This window comes from Plectropomus leopardus, chromosome 4 (assembly GCF_008729295.1).
Source record: "Plectropomus leopardus isolate mb chromosome 4, YSFRI_Pleo_2.0, whole genome shotgun sequence".
Lineage (NCBI taxonomy): Eukaryota > Metazoa > Chordata > Actinopteri > Perciformes > Serranidae > Plectropomus > Plectropomus leopardus.
In genome coordinates this window covers 15,511,381-15,528,860 of record NC_056466.1, presented here as the reverse complement: position 1 = coordinate 15,528,860, position 17,480 = coordinate 15,511,381, and the positions used below count along the sequence as shown (strand labels likewise).

General features: G+C 42.0%; 1 protein-coding gene across 1 annotated transcript in view; it reads left to right on the top strand.

Annotated features, from left to right (window-relative positions):
- The window catches only part of znf827 (zinc finger protein 827), a 45,101-nt gene extending 27,938 nt beyond the window's left edge, over nucleotides 1–17,163 (top strand). The window contains exons 3-6 of the mRNA XM_042484457.1: nucleotides 939–1,111; nucleotides 1,408–1,903; nucleotides 14,133–14,411; nucleotides 17,051–17,163. Of these exons, the coding sequence (XP_042340391.1) occupies nucleotides 939–1,111; nucleotides 1,408–1,903; nucleotides 14,133–14,411; nucleotides 17,051–17,163 (1,061 nt within the window). The remainder of the gene's footprint in view (nucleotides 1–938; nucleotides 1,112–1,407; nucleotides 1,904–14,132; nucleotides 14,412–17,050) is intronic.
- Nucleotides 17,164–17,480: the final 317 nt, after the last annotated feature.

Sequence of the window (17,480 nt, the reverse complement as noted above, 5' to 3'; positions counted from 1 at the left end):
CTTCAGACAGATGAGGCAGTCGATGTAATATTCTGTGATCTGCATGCTAAAAAGGGGGTCTGCTCTAACCCGCGAGCCGTCAAGGTCGAGCAGCGCTGTAAAAATGCAGGTAGTTGTTTGGTCGCTAGACTGAAAAATGTGACCTTGATTATTGACCGTCATGTCTTGTTTTATTGTCGTCCCTTGCCAGTTCTACTATAAAACTCTATTGCACAGGCATGTTCTGCACTTTGAATATATAGAAGGAAAGCTTTCTCCCTTTATCTGAAACACGGTTGTGATTACACAGGAATCAAACATGTTAAGTGCTAAGACGAAGGTACTAAACTCACGCACATTCCCTCTCTCCTGTTTTATTTCCGCTTCACTCAGCTCAACTCAGAATAAGCAGAAGTCATTTTTGCATTGTGATCTCTGCTGTGCTTGGAGAGGTTGGGCCGCAGATGGCGGTTTATTGTTGCAAATAGGCAGTCTCGAGGTTTTACACCTCAGGTCAATGAATGGCTGAGCACAGTAATTTCACCAAACACTGATTACCAGATGTTTTTCAAGGAACGGCACTGGAATACTTATGAAGCCATCCTGACAGGCCCTTGTAGAATTTGTAATGCAATCATGCCTCTTTCTAATAAGACCAATTAAACAGTAATGGATGCCGGATATGAAGCCAACAACAATAATCGAGATACTAAAACATGCTTGAGTTTTTACTTCCATTGTTCCATTGCTTCCAGCTGGCATTTCCCTTGATAGTTTTCACCATTAGGTGTGGAGTAGTTGTCTCTTCCGGATCCGTGAATACTGTAGTCTGCATTTGGAAAGGTTTTTATTTCTTAACAGTAACAAAGGTACATTTCAGCATCACAGTACATACTGTATTTGCATGCACTAAAAGACTAATGAGTCTCCTTGTAACAATGTTCTCTGGTGCCCTCAAGGCTCTCCTGAGGACGGTGGCAAACCGTTCCAGTGTCCTGTGTGTGGACTGGTCATCAAGCGCAAGAGCTACTGGAAGAGACACATGGTCATCCACACAGGCTTGAAAAGCCACCAGTGTCCCTTGTGTCCTTTCCGATGTGCTCGCAAAGACAATCTCAAATCCCACATGAAGGTGAGATGTTATGGATTTTCTTCATCTTCTGACCCCGCACCCCTTGTCACCCCCACCCACATCATCTCTAATTAGTGGCTATTATGGCTCCCTGAATATAATTGTTAACATTAAAGGATACTCATGCTTTAGTTAAAGGTGTAATATATCCTCTACATGGCATAATTAAACACTTCTGCATGTTTGTTGTAGATACATTCAACTGAAATGAAGCATAGAGTGCTGTCTTTCCTCTTGATGTCCTGTAGTGCCAGAGAGGACAAGCAATTTGACACAAACCTGTCCTCCTTTTCCAGGTACATCAGCACCAGGACCGGGGTGAGACGTTTCAGTGCGAACTTTGCCCCTTCACCTCCTCCCGTCACTTCAGCCTGAAGCTACACATGCGCTGCCACCAGCACTTCCCCCGCACAGACGTCAAGGTGAAAGAGGAGCTCACCACCGACACGGAGGGCGAGGGCTCCCTGATGGGTGACAGCGGCTCCGCAGACCTGAGAGGGACGGAGTTGTCCCCGCTGCACTCAGACACCCAGCAGCAGACGTCCCCTACGGTCGAGGCTTCCTCCAATCACGTCCACATCAAGGAGGAGCCACAGGAGCGAGATCTGTCTGTGCTATCCCCCTTTAGCATGTGCAGGGACCGTCCCAGCAGCAGTGCCAACTCCCTGGACCTACCTGGAGTAGGGGTAGGAGTCGGGGTCAGATCCAGTCCTAGCGGTCCAACGACAGCCTCCCTCTTTAGCCCTGACATCACTACCAAGACAGCCACTGACCTGCTTATGAAGCTATCCGGTAAAAGATTTTTTTTTTAATTTTTTGCCTCTTAGCCTTTATTTGATGAGATGGCAGTAGAGTGAAAGGGGGGAGAGAGAGGGCATGACATGCAGCAAAGGGCCACAGGTTGGAATCAAACATGCGCCGCTACAGCAATGACATAGCCTTTGTACATGGGGTGCCCGCTCTAGCAGTTGAGCTACTGAGCGCCCCGTTTGCATAATCTTTAAGTTTGAAGAGCCCATAATGGCATTTTAAAATGCCTTGTTTTGTTTGACCAAAAGTAAAATAGTCAACGATATTCAGTTTGGTATTATAGAAGTCCAAGAAAACCAGAAAATATTCACTTCTGGAAAGCTGGAGCCAGCAAATTTTTGCCTCTTTTACTTGAGAAATACATAAACGCCTACTTAATCATTGAAATGGTAGCTGGTTTATTGCTCGTTCAACTCTAATTCAGTCACATAGTAGTGAAACTTCAGAGCCTGTGTATAATGGCAGTAGTCTGTAAGAGACTATAGAGATTAAAAGTGTAACATGAATTTATGGTGGCATCTAATGAGATCATTTTTTGTTGCCTTTAAAAACTATGAAGCCACCAATGTACAGTACGTACTGTGCTGCAGTTAAACGTCACTACTGTCTAAATGAGAAACAGATTGCACCAAGTATTATGGTTTTGAGAAATACAAGGAAAAACAGTATGCACAGGCACACTAGCTTGACTCTTGTGATCCATAATTGTTTTGTTTATTGTACCGTTTTCTCAACTTGACTTCCTAACTCCAGTTATTGCAGTCGCACTTTTATCAAAAGTGTCGCGCTTCTTCCAGACTTAAACATGAAGACATCCATTCTGATCTCCTGCTAGATGTTGTCTCCCCTTTGCCTTAAGTTTTGTTTTGATTCCTCACTGTCACCAGAAATAACACTCGTAAGAAGCGTAAACAGTTTTATGTTTATCGTTTCAGGTCAAGGCCGCAGTATGTCTCTGTGAGCTGTTTTTAATGGATTTTATAACAACGGGAGCCTAAAATGTCTGAGAGTTAGTTCAAACCTTTCGTGAATAGACAGTTTAAGCTTTGACAGCTGCAGATACATTAATGTGTTTAGATGTTTTATGTGCATTGACATAGGATTCAAATGTAAAATCCTGATTATGCTTTATACAGTGAAGTGAATAGAAACTATTTACAAAATATGTGCCTTACCTGTGTGACTCTCACATATGTTTGAGCTTGAGTCTCAGAATTTTACAGTTTTTGTGCATATTAAGGATATGAAGGATTCCTTCACTTGTACACAGGGTTATTCACAGCCTTGGTATCTGTGTCTCTCCCATGAGTGTGGTAGAAAAGTAGGCCATGGACTTTTAGCCTTTTCACATGTACCACACGCCTTTTCAAACTGGTTGGGGCAACACCCAAAGAACTCAAAACTTGCTCTTAGGGCATTGATTCGAAGAAGACAAAATAGTGTATATATCACTAAAAAATGTTGCCTTATTCTGTTGAAAACCATAGTAGACAGTAGGGATGGGCGATATATATATATATCGTAGTTGATTCCACCTGTGATACATAAAAAAACTGTTATCGCAAACATCAAGGAAAAATTGTCACAGCCTTTTATTAAGCCAATGGCGTGAGATTTGCTTCAACCTTTAGGTTCTCTCACTCTCTCCCTCTCGCTTTCTCTCTCTCTCACACACACACACACACACAAATACACAAACATGAAATATCACACACTCCTCTGCCCATCACTTTTGCCTGAGCTATAGTGTGAGCAGACAAAGCTTATGTCTTTTTATATGCAGAGCTTCAGACTGCAACCATTTAGTCACATTTTGGTAACATGGGGCACCACTGCAACTTACAAATATTATTAATATATGAACTGGGGAACTATTCGTTTGTTTCCAGCTCACAGTGAATAAATCCTCACATTCAATGGCGCCGCGGTAACAGTTTAACTCAATGAGTTTAACGATAGTGTGAACAGACGAGACGCGCATTTGTATTTGTAGGGCTCCAGACCACAACCATTTAGTCGCATTTTGCAACCATGGGGCACCACTGCGACTTGCAAATGTTATTAATATATGAACTGGAGAGCTGTCAGTTTGTTTCCAGCTTACAGTGAATAAATCCTCACGTTTAAAGGTGCAGCGGCAACAGTTAAACTTTCGGCTAAGTGCAAACATCTACTGTTGACCAGAAAATTTTAAATTTACAGCAAAACACGTCAACACTTTTGGCACAAGACGAGTCAGGTGCTTCAAAATAAAAGCTCCAGTGGTATATCAAGACTTTATATAACTCTATCAAAGCCGAAGTTTATTTAACAATATTACAGCAGTATTTTATTGAACTTATTCAACGTTGTTATGACAGTAGCTACTTTAATTAAGTGTACTGTAACTGTAGTTCATTTTACAATTTTGTATTTTAGAACTCTACTGTAGTTAAAGCAGATTTCAAAATGTCGACATATTGGAATATAGCCTAAAAATATTGCAATATTATTTTTTAAGTAATATCTATTCCTATTAGACAGTCACAGATACAAAGGTTTTAAAGATGACACTTCTCAATTATTAAGGCTCCATCTATCTATACTGTTAAGCCTGACACATTTTGCTAGTTTATCTTTGTGTCACTTCTGTGTACGATGAAGGTGTCACAGAAAAAGCAAAAGAGAGGAGACATTCTTAGCGTGATAACAGATTCCATGCATACCACGGAGGGCTAAGTAGACTGAGAATGTCCTGATATCGAGATTTTTCTTACGTTATGAAAGTAAGACTTCAGTAGCTTCGTGCCTCTGCAGTATTCTTTGCTAAATGGTCAGTGGGGATGTTTTTTGGGGGATATTCATCAGTTAAAGTGCACCTCATGCAGAAACAGTGTATCATTGTGTGTAACATACTGATTGGTAGCGGCAGAGCAGAACGTGCACATAAAAATCAACTGGAGTACCATTGAGCAGCACTAAAGTCATGACCTAAATCAGAGCATGTGCAGTTGGTTCGTATCTAATCTTGTAGATAAATGGTCTGTTTTTGAACTACTTATTATCTGCTTAAAAATGCCATTACAATGCCCAAACGATATGACATTATTTACCCATCCAGAAAACAAATGTATATAGGATATGTATGTTTTGTTTCTTTTGCACTCATTTAAAATGACACTCGACGGCTGCCCATTCAGTGCTCTGCTGTCGGCCCCTGATTAGCTCCACTGAAGCAGTTGGGAACTAAATGATCCCCTCAAGGGCACCTCGACAAAAGTTGTTGAGGGATTAATTTTTCTCACCCACATCTTATCATTTGTGAGGCGAGTCGGGGATCTGTAACCTCTAGGCATTTTTCTCCTGATAACAGTTCTTTTTGCATGTGTGTTGGTGTTATTATGACTGACAAAATGACACAAAATCTTATTCTAAAGTAGGGCCCAGCAATATGGAGCAAATCACTGATCACAATATTTTTGACGAAATACCTAGAAATTGATATGGCGATGATACTGCATGGTTGACTACTGTGTTTTTTTTTCTTTTTCAAAATATTTACACAATCAGATTTTTGATAAATAATCCTGAGTAATGTGGATGTTAATGACTAAGTACTGTAGGTAAAGGCACGTAATAGAAAGCCAGAACAGTCTGAGGAGTTCATAAAATTACACCACTTTACTGTAAAGCAGCCTTTAAAACCAGGAGAGGACAACAGTTACGATATTACGAAATCCAAAATCTTAGACGTTATCTAGTCTCATATCAACATTTTGATATAATTTTGATATATTGCTAAGCCCTACTCTAAAATTGTTAACGAGATCAACTGAAAATGAGTGCAAGAAGTCGGTTTGGAGCCCTGCATGAAGGATTGTTTACACTGAGATACTAGTCTTCCTCTGTCCTTCAGGTGATGCTGTGTACCTGGTTGTCTGCCCCTCAAAACCAATGACTACAATTAATGAGTTTTGCAATCTGAAAGAGTTAAACTCTAAAAGGTTAACATGTAATTCATTATTTACTGCCTCTAGTAAAGTTGCAATGTGACATGCACTTTTCCGAAGCTTTATAAGATAATGATACAGCATTATTTTACAAACTTGACAAACATGCTGCTCTGAGGTAAACTAGGTCCACATCGTGTTTAGATGCATTTCACCATGTTGCAAAATATCAAAGGATGAGCTCGGAGACGATGGCAAGATTGATGGAAAAAGGTTGACCGAGGTTCAGCGTCGGGGTCGAGGCTACGGCTGCCACTCTTCCACTTAATGCTGTGTAATTAGATTGAGATCTTGAGCGCGGATGGGAGGAAAAAACCCTGGGAACATTAGATTAATTAAAAATTTATGCATAATTCATAATTAAAAAGGAATTCATAATTTGAAATGATTAGCGCCCTCAGCGCCATCCTGTGACCCCGCCAGGATGCACAGGGACTGGGCCGGCTTAGTTAACTCCCCCTCGATCTCGCACGCCCGGGCTCCACATGGATGCCCCCTGGGTGCCAGTTGCACTTCACTCTCAGACTGCACAATCAAGCCCAGGCAAGTCCCAGAGGAGCCAAGATGGCTCCTCGCAATGTCAGTCCAGTGTCAAGTGGCGGACATCTTAGTCAGGGCATCATTCAAGGAGAATGAGGAAGGATATAAAAAGGCAGGACGAGAGGATGTTGAACTTGAATGCATGATGATGGGTTTTAATGAATACTGCTTCTTTGATCACAAAGTTCTCCCTTTGTTGAGGGGCGGAGTTAAAGATAGAGGGTTATGAAACTGAGAAGAACCGAGCTCAGATCTTTGTAAGACTTACCCATGCCACGGAGCAGCCAGGGAGGGAGAGGTGAGGAAGTTCCTCCTGGGACCTCTAGACTCTATTTCTTTTGACCTCCCTGCCAACCCAGATTGAATGTGTACACGAGCAGCTCATCCCTCCTGCTTTTACACTGCTGTCTCAGTGCCTCAATCCCACAAGGCCGGGAAGGGGGAGAGGGGGGGGGGGGGGGTATAAAAAGCTGGAGAGGGAAAGATAAAAAAAAAAAGAGACAGATAAAGTGACAGCAAGTGAAGAAGAGGGAGAAAGAGGCAAAGAGGGAGTTGCATCGGGTTCCCCAGGCATAAAAAGCCAGCGAACTCTTCCTGACCTCTGACATAATAAGCATATCATTTTTTGGGCTGCCCTGCTTTCCATTGAGTGTTATACTGATACCCTTTGATTTTTATCCTTGCACGCTGACACAACCGTTAGCCATCCAGTGTGATCCACATTTTGATTCAGAGATGAAAGCCACAGAGGCACTTTGAAATGCACAGCCCCTACCCTGTGCCCAGTGGACCCCGAGTTAATAATGACAGTGGGCACTGCACACCCTCCAAACACCGCACCCCCCCCTCCTGCTGCGGTGACACAGGCACAACGAGCTTGACCCTGGCTGGGTGTGAATAATTGGCATGCAGGGGGTTGTGGGAGGTGTTGCATCTGTCATGATGCTTCTGCAGTTGTCTTACTTAAAATTTTCCTGGGAGAGTATGTTGCATGTGCTACAGTGAGTCTTGCACAGACAGAATTTCATCATTGTACTTTAAAAATCTTGAGTATTTTTCAGGATTTTTTTTTGAAGGAACAGATTTTTTTTCTCCACCGTATTATAATGACATTTTCCTGGTTACAAGCATGAGTGTTGTGTTATTGGATCTGTAAACACTGTAGGGACATGTATTGAACATGGTGGTGCAGATGTGCAGTGTAGAAATATTGGGCGTGTAACGACTGTGACAATTCAGTTGCAACGATGGAGTACCACTGTGACTTGCAAATATTTTTAATATATGAACTTGAGAGCTTTCAGTTTGTTTCCAGCTCACAGTGAATAAATCCTCAAGTCTAAAGACACAGTCGAAACAGTTGAGCTTTCTGCTAAGTGCTAACAACTACTGTTTACTGAAAGCTTCAAGTTTATAGCAAAAACTTCAACATTTCCAGCCCAAAATGAGCCTGTTGCTTGAAAACAAAAGCTCCAAATCCTCTGATTTGATTTAGTCAAGTATAACAATCCTTTGGCAGAACATCCTTTATTTAAATGCCTCCATTGTAACTTTAGTTCATTTAATAATTCTGTATTTTAGTAGTCTACAGTAGTTCAGAGGAGCTGTCAAAATATCAAGATATATATTGTGTATCACGATATAGCCTAAAAGAAAGTTACAAGCATTATTTTTGTTATTTGTAAACACCATAGGGGCATGTATTGAACATAGTAGTCTAGATGTGCAGTATAGAAATACTTGGGATTTGTTGCACCATCTCTATGTGGACACAGACTGTTTGAAAATTTGAAATGTCTTTAGTTTTGTCACTCTGTGAACATCAAGATTTAATCTGCATGTCCCTTGCTTTCCAGCTCTGCATGAGCAGACACAGGCAGGCCTTTTGTGTGTGACCTCTGGTCCATACATCCCCACTGCAGCCATCAGTATCACTGTCCGGTGTCTAGCACACTGTCAGCTATTGTTGGGTTCTCAACCTGCCCCACGTAGCCCTGTGCTTTTTTTTTTTTTCTTCGGGAGAAAACAGCAGCCAATTGTCAGAGGGGGAGCAGGCCGGCGTGACAGAGGTGGAAAGCTAATGAAGTTATTTGACGGCAGCCCTGGCCACGGAGCGAGAGGTGAGGCGGAGTGGACAAGCGCCTGGCAGCGAGACGGATGAGGCGCGAGAGAGAAGTGTGGTGAAGGGGAGAGAAAACAGGGAAGAGAACGGGGATGAAAGTGGCATTGGTGGCAGGTGTCAGAAGGGTGTGATAACATGGAGACAAACTGATAGCATCGTCAACCCTGAGCTAGAACCAGCTGTACAGTATCATGCACAGGGAGCTGACATTGGTCTGGGTACGTACTCACACAGGCAGGAAGCTCACAGAAGAGATGCCCAGTCACCCAGAGATGCCCGTCTCCTCCTCAGATCTGTGTTCACTTCACAAGAGAGACTGGATGCTCATGATGCTATTGTGATTGTGAAATTCTGACAGACTAAAGGCCAAAGTGTAAGCTTAGAGTTGCAGGCTGATTTGTTCTTGTTGGTAGCGTGCGCCGACTTTTTGTTATTGAGCCATCAGCGTAGAGGAATAAAAAAAAACAAAAAAAACTTGCCCATCGGATTAGGCTACTAAATAATTCATTGGACTCTGTAACATAGATTCTGAGTGGAAATACACTCTATTTATAGCGACAATCCAAAAGGTCACCAGAGTGGTGTGACTTTGTGTGTGAGTGCACGTCCTGCGGTTGTTTTTGTTCTCGTGAGGCCACAGAGGAGAAGAATTTGAGAATCTTAACTTTGTGTTGCGTCTGTATTTGTCAGTAGCTCATGTGTATCCCAGCAGCTCCATATGGTTTGAGTGCAGCATGACATGGCACTGTGGTTCGCGACAACACAAAGTAAGGATTTCTCTGAGGATTTGGATAAGTGTGTGTATGCGTGGTTAAATGGGATAGTGTATTTTTATGTGTGTTTGTAAGGCGATGACCAAGTGTGCTGTCCCTGTCTGATCCGACATGGCCCAACACGCTTCTAATTAGAGGACGTCCTTCCAGGTGCTGACCAGGTTATACTTAGCCTGCCCGCTGACATCTGACGGTGTGACATTTCCAGCTGGTGCCGCGTGCGACCCTGCGCCACTGCCCCTGAACTTGAAGGTCACTGCCCACCCCGCCACCCCCACGTCCCCCCTCCACTGCTCAACCTCTTCCTTCTCCCCCCTCTTGAACTGCAGCCCCGGCCCGCCATGGTGTGGCACTGTGGCATCGTGGCACCACATGGGTGGTCAAAACACCAGCACCTGTCCCCTTTTCCTGCCCCGAATCCCCCGTCCCTGAGCCCTCTATCCCTCCGGCATGGATCATCATTAATCAGAGGGGCCGGAGCCGGCACAGATTGATGATGCGGGCAGGGGGCGGCAGGCCTGTGGCGGTTAGAGATGTTAGGTGAGACGGTAGGGTGAGGAGCAGAGCAGATCTCTGCTGGGGCCAGAGGAGACTGGACAGCAGTCTGCCCAAGAGTGATAGCCTCTCTTATATCCATGCCCTGTGTGTGTGTGTGTGTGTGTGTGTGTGTGTGTGTGTGTGTGTGTGTGTGTGAGAGAGAGAGAGAGAGAGAGAGAGAGAGAGACGTTGTTGAAAACTGTTGCTGTGTCAAGGGTTGGGAATGGTGTTCATAAGAGATGTGTTTGTTGGTGCCCTACTCAACTGCACTCACACGCCGTTTGAACAAGTTTAACTTAATTTAAGTTTAAATTAAATTTTAGGGCTGGACCATTAGTTTGAAGTTTCATTCATAATGTTGACTTTCGATTTCTAAATCAACATTTGAATGCTGCACATATTTTTTTTTTTATATGTCCTTTTATTCTGTTTAATCAGCGGATGAAGATTATGCTTCACATATCAGAATCAGAATCCGGTTTATTGCCAAGTAGGTTTTCACATACAAGGAATTTGCTTTAGTGTATTGGTGCATAACATAAACATAGTAACAAAAGTGAAATTTTCAAAAAGGACATAAATATAGGATAGAATAAATAAATAAAAGAAGAAAAAATACCATAAAATATTAACAATAGCTTTATGTATATAGCATATTTCATACAAATATGCAGCACAGAGTCCTTAACAAGACAAGATCAGATGAAAACAAATAACAATAAAAAAGAAGAGAATTGGCTATCAAAGCTACAGCAATAAGTGAGAGAAAAATAAACAAAACTTTAACAATGGTAAAAAAAAAAATATGTACAGTATACCTGAATTTATATGACAGAGCTGTGCAGTACTTAGAAGTGATAGTTAGTGCAAAAATATGCAAAACTATCCAAGAAAGAATGTTCAACATATAGAGATATAGCCCTGTATATCGTCAGTATACTATTTGTGGAATTAGATTTCAGTGATAGCTGTGTAGGATTGTTTCACTACTCGTGTCATCCAAACATTTCAAATAGCTTCAGAGTGACATAAAGTCCAAAACCAAAATTTATTTTAAAAAAAGAGATGCAATAATTTCCAAAATTCACAACATGTTTTTATCTAACAGATTACGCTGCCTCAAAACCATATTTGTTTGTCTTTAGCCTTTTAAAAAAAATATTTTCACTGTGCTCAAAAAACGGCTTGCTCTTGTATTTGCTGGAAGCATGCACATGTATTAACAGAGGGATCAAGCAGCAGTCTAACAGCACCATAAATTACATTTATTCATTAAAGAAAGTTGAGCTAATAGAAAAAGAGTAACTCATTTGATCCTATGAATGACTTTATTCAAATTGAGAATTTTTTTTTTTACTTTTTAGGGTAAAAAGTAAATATATCGCCATAAAATATGACCATTCATTTGAAGCTTTATTTGAAAACCTCATGAAAAAAAATGACATTTGTTGAATTCCAAAACTTTATCATGAATATAAATATATACATTATTACAGAGGAGAATTAGCATCTCCTTAACTGTGGTGTCTGCTGGAGCATCAGCAAACAAATCTGCTTATTTCAAAATGCATAACCATTACAATTAAAATGACATATTACAAATTGTATTCTGCTGCGATGAAAAAATAACTCTTGAGGTGCACACATGTTTACAATTAACAAAGAAAAATACAGAGAGCAACCTTTGCCATTCAAACCTTGCTATAGCAACGAAGCTGTCCTTCAAGACTCATGTGTGAAACTCTCTAAATCGTAACATCTCAGTTGCAGATACTAATTCATCCATAGTGGCTTATTTGTTTTTACTTTTGGCAGACAACAACATGGCAACAGAGCAGAGAACATGAGGTTCTACACACACTTCCTACAAGCTTCATGCTTTCTCAAATAAAGTGCTCCCCCACTTCCTTTTACAGCAGGTGTTTATTATCTAATTATTGGATAATAAGTCAGAAAATTACAGCAAAAATGATGAACTCATAAAACCAGAAAGAAAAAAACCCAAACAATTTTACATTCTTTCCATAGTGTGCCATATTGTAAAGATATATATTGTGCAGCACATTCGTGTAGCTGTTTCAAGTTTCATGTATTCAGATCTGTACTGCCAACAGCCACTTAATGAAGTACTTAGTGCTGTAATTGGCTCTGAAAAATGGCATGGTGCACCCGCTGTAAATCAGGTTACAATAGTGGACAATAGTATCCTTTAACCTTCGCCATGGTTCCCATAGTTGCACTGAATAAAAAGAAGATATCAAGTGACTTTGTGCAGGCGAATAGAATGTATTTTAAAACATATCTCTACAGCGTCTCTTGCTGTTTTATAGCCATTTTAAATGTCAACAATGTTGTAAGCTATAGCCTGTGTAAACCTTCGTTTTAGTGCACAGTTTTATTTGGAACGTGCTGAGAGACACAAAGAGAGGCGCTTGCCCTGCTGTTCTTTTCTTGGCGGCTATCGGAAGTTGCTCCATGTCTAATTATTAATTATTCATCTAAGGCGGATTAGATGTGGCCCAGTTTCTCTTGAAGATGACTTTAGAGCAGTGGGATCCATGTGACAGTTCACTCCCTAACCTAGGCTACACATTGCAGAGATGACAGATAAGACTTCAGCCGATTGCTATCACACTCTACAGAAGTACAGGAGTTATTTTATGTCCTCACGTCTGAAGAGGATTCAGACGGGACGAGGGAAGCGGACTTGAAGTAGAATAGAGCTGAGAATAAAAGTGTACAGACATTAATGGGATGGGGAGGGGGCAGTGTGAAGGAGAAAAGAGGAGGGAAATGAATTGGGAATTTGTTGTGGATGCCCTGAAGACCAAGAGAGAAGGACAGTCACGAGGTTGCACCCTCTGTGTTGGCCCGCAGCACACCAACTGTGGTGTCTGTTGCAGAGACAGGACTGTGACAATCCACTGTGGACCACTTTGTTCCATTTAATTTGCATATTCATGTATTGTACTTTATGTTGTGTGAAAACATTGATGTAATGTCCTTGTGGCATATTACACTAAACTTCAGATATTATTGTTTGTTTTTACAGTTTGTGTTAGCGCCACAATAAATTTAAGATGTTTTTTTATTTGGTTTATTTAACAGAGAGAATAGATAGTCGCAGCAGTCCCTGGGCAGTTAAATCAACAAAAGAATTCTGGCATAAAATCTTATAATTCAGACAGGTACAGATAAAAAAAACAAAAAAAAACAAAACATTGCATCATATAAAACTAGCAGCACTTTCCATTTAAAAACATTACATCAGTTTGATGCCCAGCACAAGCTGAAGGATATACAAAATGCAGTATGTAACCCTTGGGTGCATGCAAATTTAGAGAGCTCTTGGTGGGGACTTGAGTCATATGACTTGGACATGAGTCAGACTCGAGACCGAAATTAACTCAACTTGACAAAATAAAAAAAAAAAAAAACACCACCAGTGATTTATGAATCACTTGGACTTGAACCTTTTTGACTGGAAAAAGCCCAAAGATTGAAATGCAAGTAATTGAGAAAGTGTGCAAAAAATCAATTCACTATCCATCATTTACTAAACCAAATAACATTAATGCTATTCATTCCCAGCAAGTCCACATTTAATTGTCCAAATCCACTTTCTTTAAACCAATCAGGCATCATCCAATCACATTGTAGGAGAAAACCACGAAGAACTTATGTTATGTTACCGAGTGCCAGTTGGAAAAACAGATACCAAACATAATTTCACTCGTGTAAAAAAAACTGTAATTGCATTTAAGCATGCGGGTCACAAATTACAGAGAGAGACAAAATAACTTCCAACAAACTTGTTTTAAGAGATACGTACAAATTTTAAAAAGCATTCATGATTTTAGTAAATGTAAAATGTGGTCACCCTGTTATAGTGGCATTACGTCTAATAAAGAGCACATTATGACTCGTTTAGGACTCAAAATTCAAAGCTTAGGACTGAGGACTTGAGTTAGGACTTATCAATCTTGACACTGGACTTGACTGCAAAGGCTGGAGACTTACCTGTGACTTGGTCTCACCTCTACCTTTTGCCAAACACCCAGTAGTAATGTAATAGAAATAATGCCTACACATGGCCTGTTATTATGTCCGAGTTAAACTTACATCTTTACATTTACCAGCAAACCTCACTTGTTTGGTCACAGCCAGTATTTGGACCCTTTTTTTTTCTTCCCCTTAAATTCTCCTTACTTTCTTCTCATCCCCTTGATTTCATTTCTCTCTGACTGCAGCGGCCAACCAGAGGGAGACACTCAAGTCTCCATTCCACCTGAAGGAAGAGCCGAAAGTGGAGGAAGCACTAAGCCCGAGACCATCCTCCCAGTCCCAGAGTCAGGTCCAGCCAAGCTTCCCTGCCACTTTCTGCCAGGACGGGCCAGTGGCGGCTGCAGTAGCCACAGAGCGCCCAGGGTCACTGAAACCAAGGGAGGGAAGCCCCATGGCTAAGAACAGCTTGCTGAGCCAGGATATCAATGTTAAGGTGGCCTCTGAGCTGCTGATTAAGCTTTCAGGTACGTACTGTTTCTGTGGATCTGTGCATGTTTGCGATAAGGGGGAAATGCAAATGATGGTTCTTAATCTGACCTGTGCAACAGCCCACTCTATTATTTGTGTCCTCTAAATCGAAACAGAGCATCACGTGTGTGGTCTTTGATAGATGCATGTACAGCCTTTGTTTAGTTTGTGCAAAACTGTTTATGCAAATCTACTTATATACGTAAAAAAAAAACCCAGTCATCTCTTTACAGATCTATTTCCAGGAAGAACAGGCCATGCTCTGTGTTATTGATATTTGTTGTGGTGGTCAGTTGTCTGAGTTTGAGATCAGCCAATAGCAGCTCGGGACGTTAGCTGTAGGTCAAAGGTTACAGCTCAGACTGCCATAAAAGGGTTCTGTTGTTTTCTAGCAGGGCACACCTAACCAAGCTGAAATTGGGGGCTTCTCAGAGGTGAGCAAAGTGTACCTGTGGGGAAAAAGCATATGCGGTGAAATAGTCTTTGTTTCTCTGAGGCCTCTGCTCTTGATGGTGGCCGTAGATTTGTTTTCTACAATACCCCTCTATGCATCTATGGTCTATTCCAAGTTTTTATCAATAAGAAGCAGTACGTTAAGGATCAGTTCTGCTTTTTGTACAACAGATTCCTGCTCAAAACGATGCCATCAAATGTTGTAGATGTACAGCAGGGATACTCACCTTGCTTCACCCGAGGCCACTTTTCCAAAATGACAGGAGATCAGAGACCAATTATTAAACAAACTTTAATAGTAAATATATTGAATAATTAGCTCTGCATGCATCTTTAGGGCCACGTCTTTAACCGCCTGAAAAATGCGAGGTCGGGCGCTTGGTGCTACGCTTGTGTCTACTGAGGGCCAACTTAAAAGAGTGCAGAGGCAGGCTGCGTCTAAGGTTGCTAAGCGACCATAACCAGCAGTGTACCATAGGCCTCTTATCAGCAATTCTGAGTGCAGAGCAGATCTTCATTCAAGCATTGTTTCTTATTTGTGTATTGGGCCTAAAATGTTGTTGTCCGTGGGACAGATGTAAAGCTCAGGGTATGGATATTTAAGAAGGGACAGATACAGTGCCTGCCGGCTGTGATTGGTTGCTCTTTTCACATGACCTGTGGTGTGTGCTGCTGTGTCCAAAAGTTGAACTCTGATTATCTTGGAATGGAGCCATCGCATCCTTTAAAATAGGCGCTTGGGAAAGCTTGCACGCCACAACAGTGTTGGTCTGGCTTTTGAGCACACCTGCCACGAGTCTACATAGAAAACAATACATTTGAAGGTGCAAAAAATGTGGCACGTTTACTGGCTCTTACGCTTTGTGGCACCTTATTTACATTCAAAGTTCAAAAAATTCCTTATTTGAGTCTCTATATTTTCATTGTGTATTGGAAAATGTTGCGCTGGCCACTCTGCACCCTAGTATTGGCTAGATTTGGCCCACGGGCCGCAAGTTGAGAGTCACTGATCTGCAGTATCTTCTTGCTGTACTGAACTTGAAACTCAACCCTTGTTCCATGACAGACAGTTAAACAGTAAGATATTTGACACACACACTGTCTCAACTCGCACTGACTGCTCTGACTTCATCCGATGCAGCATGATTTAGCTTCACAGCTTCTGGTTCGAGCTCAGAGAGAATGTTGGTGACGAGTCCTCAGGCAGGGACGCACACCTGGTTCTTTGTTTTCAATCATATTGCATCTGGTTCTGCACTTGTGTTGTTATTCTAACTATTGTTTTTCAATCCCCATATGCTTTATGTTGCTACTAAATAAAGTATAAGCTGCTGCTTATTTTAGCCTATGTCCGAAATCACTAGTGAATGCCAGGTCCAGTTCAAGTGTATTATGGACAGGTGTTGGTCTGCTGTGGGCTGCTGGAGTGTATCTCTCAGGCAGTCAAGAATGAAATTTGCTTAAGTGGGCATCAGTATGTACCAACAGAGCTGGCTTCCCATGTTATACAAAAATGTTTTTCCTGATTTAGTAATAAATCTCTATACTGGATGCATTTTTCTTAAATATGTTTCGAAATGTAGTTAATCTAATACCTATCAGGCCTCATGAACTACGTTCCCTGTGGATGGAAATGCAGACTGGTTTGAACATTGGAGTGACTAGTATGCTGAATTGTGAGGCCATAAAATTTACAATGTTACACACTTGTGCAAATATGCATCCCGGTGTTAAAAAGCACAAAGCAAATGGTAGTCTGATGGTGGCGCAGTGGGGCGTTACTCCATCCGCAGCTCTTCATCCTGTGCCAGTGTGTGCGTGCTTGACAGATACCTCACACACCGGTTGCCATTGTTCTCTCTGGGTTGACTGGTGTTCGGAGTGACTCATGCTGGCTGGGAGCTCTGTGGTACTACACGTGTGCTGCTCCACTGCCTGCCCCCAGGTCACGTTTCCCTGTGTGTGTGCGCATGTGCTTTTGCGTGCACATTTGAGGAAGACAAAGATGACATGATTACTACTTTAAAAACAACAGGAAAGCCAAATTTAAGATATTGGCCTTTTTGTTAAATCAGGCAGAGAAGCCGAGAGGATGATGTGGGCAGTATATAATTCCTCCACTGTACTGCCTCCACCTATGTTCTTTGTCTCATCACTGTTATCCCTTTTCCTCTCCCATCAGTTTTGCCATTTCCGATCTATGCGCTGATGTTATCCTGCCAGTTTATTTGGTCCTCAAGCAGCATGGCCAGCGTTTATCCCCACCCATCACTTACACTAGCTCTGCAAGGTTGACCTAGGTTAGGGAGAGATGCTGCAGCGTTCATCCGTCCGCTGGCTCCCTCTGCCCCCTCACACAGTCCTCGGAGCGCAGTGCCGTCCATTGCCATGGCAACAGCGGGGGCGGTAGATGGAGAGGGCTGTCTAGAGTGACAGCCTTGACAAGAGTCTGGACCCTCAAATGACCCTGGGGGGAAGGGAAGGAGAAAAAGATGGCGAGGAGGAAAGGAGAGAGCCAGGGAAAGGTCAGTGCCGTTACAGTCACGTGTGATTACGGTCATGAGGTTCAAGGGCATCTGCGCTGTAACCCCTCTCTGTCCTCTGTTAAAGGT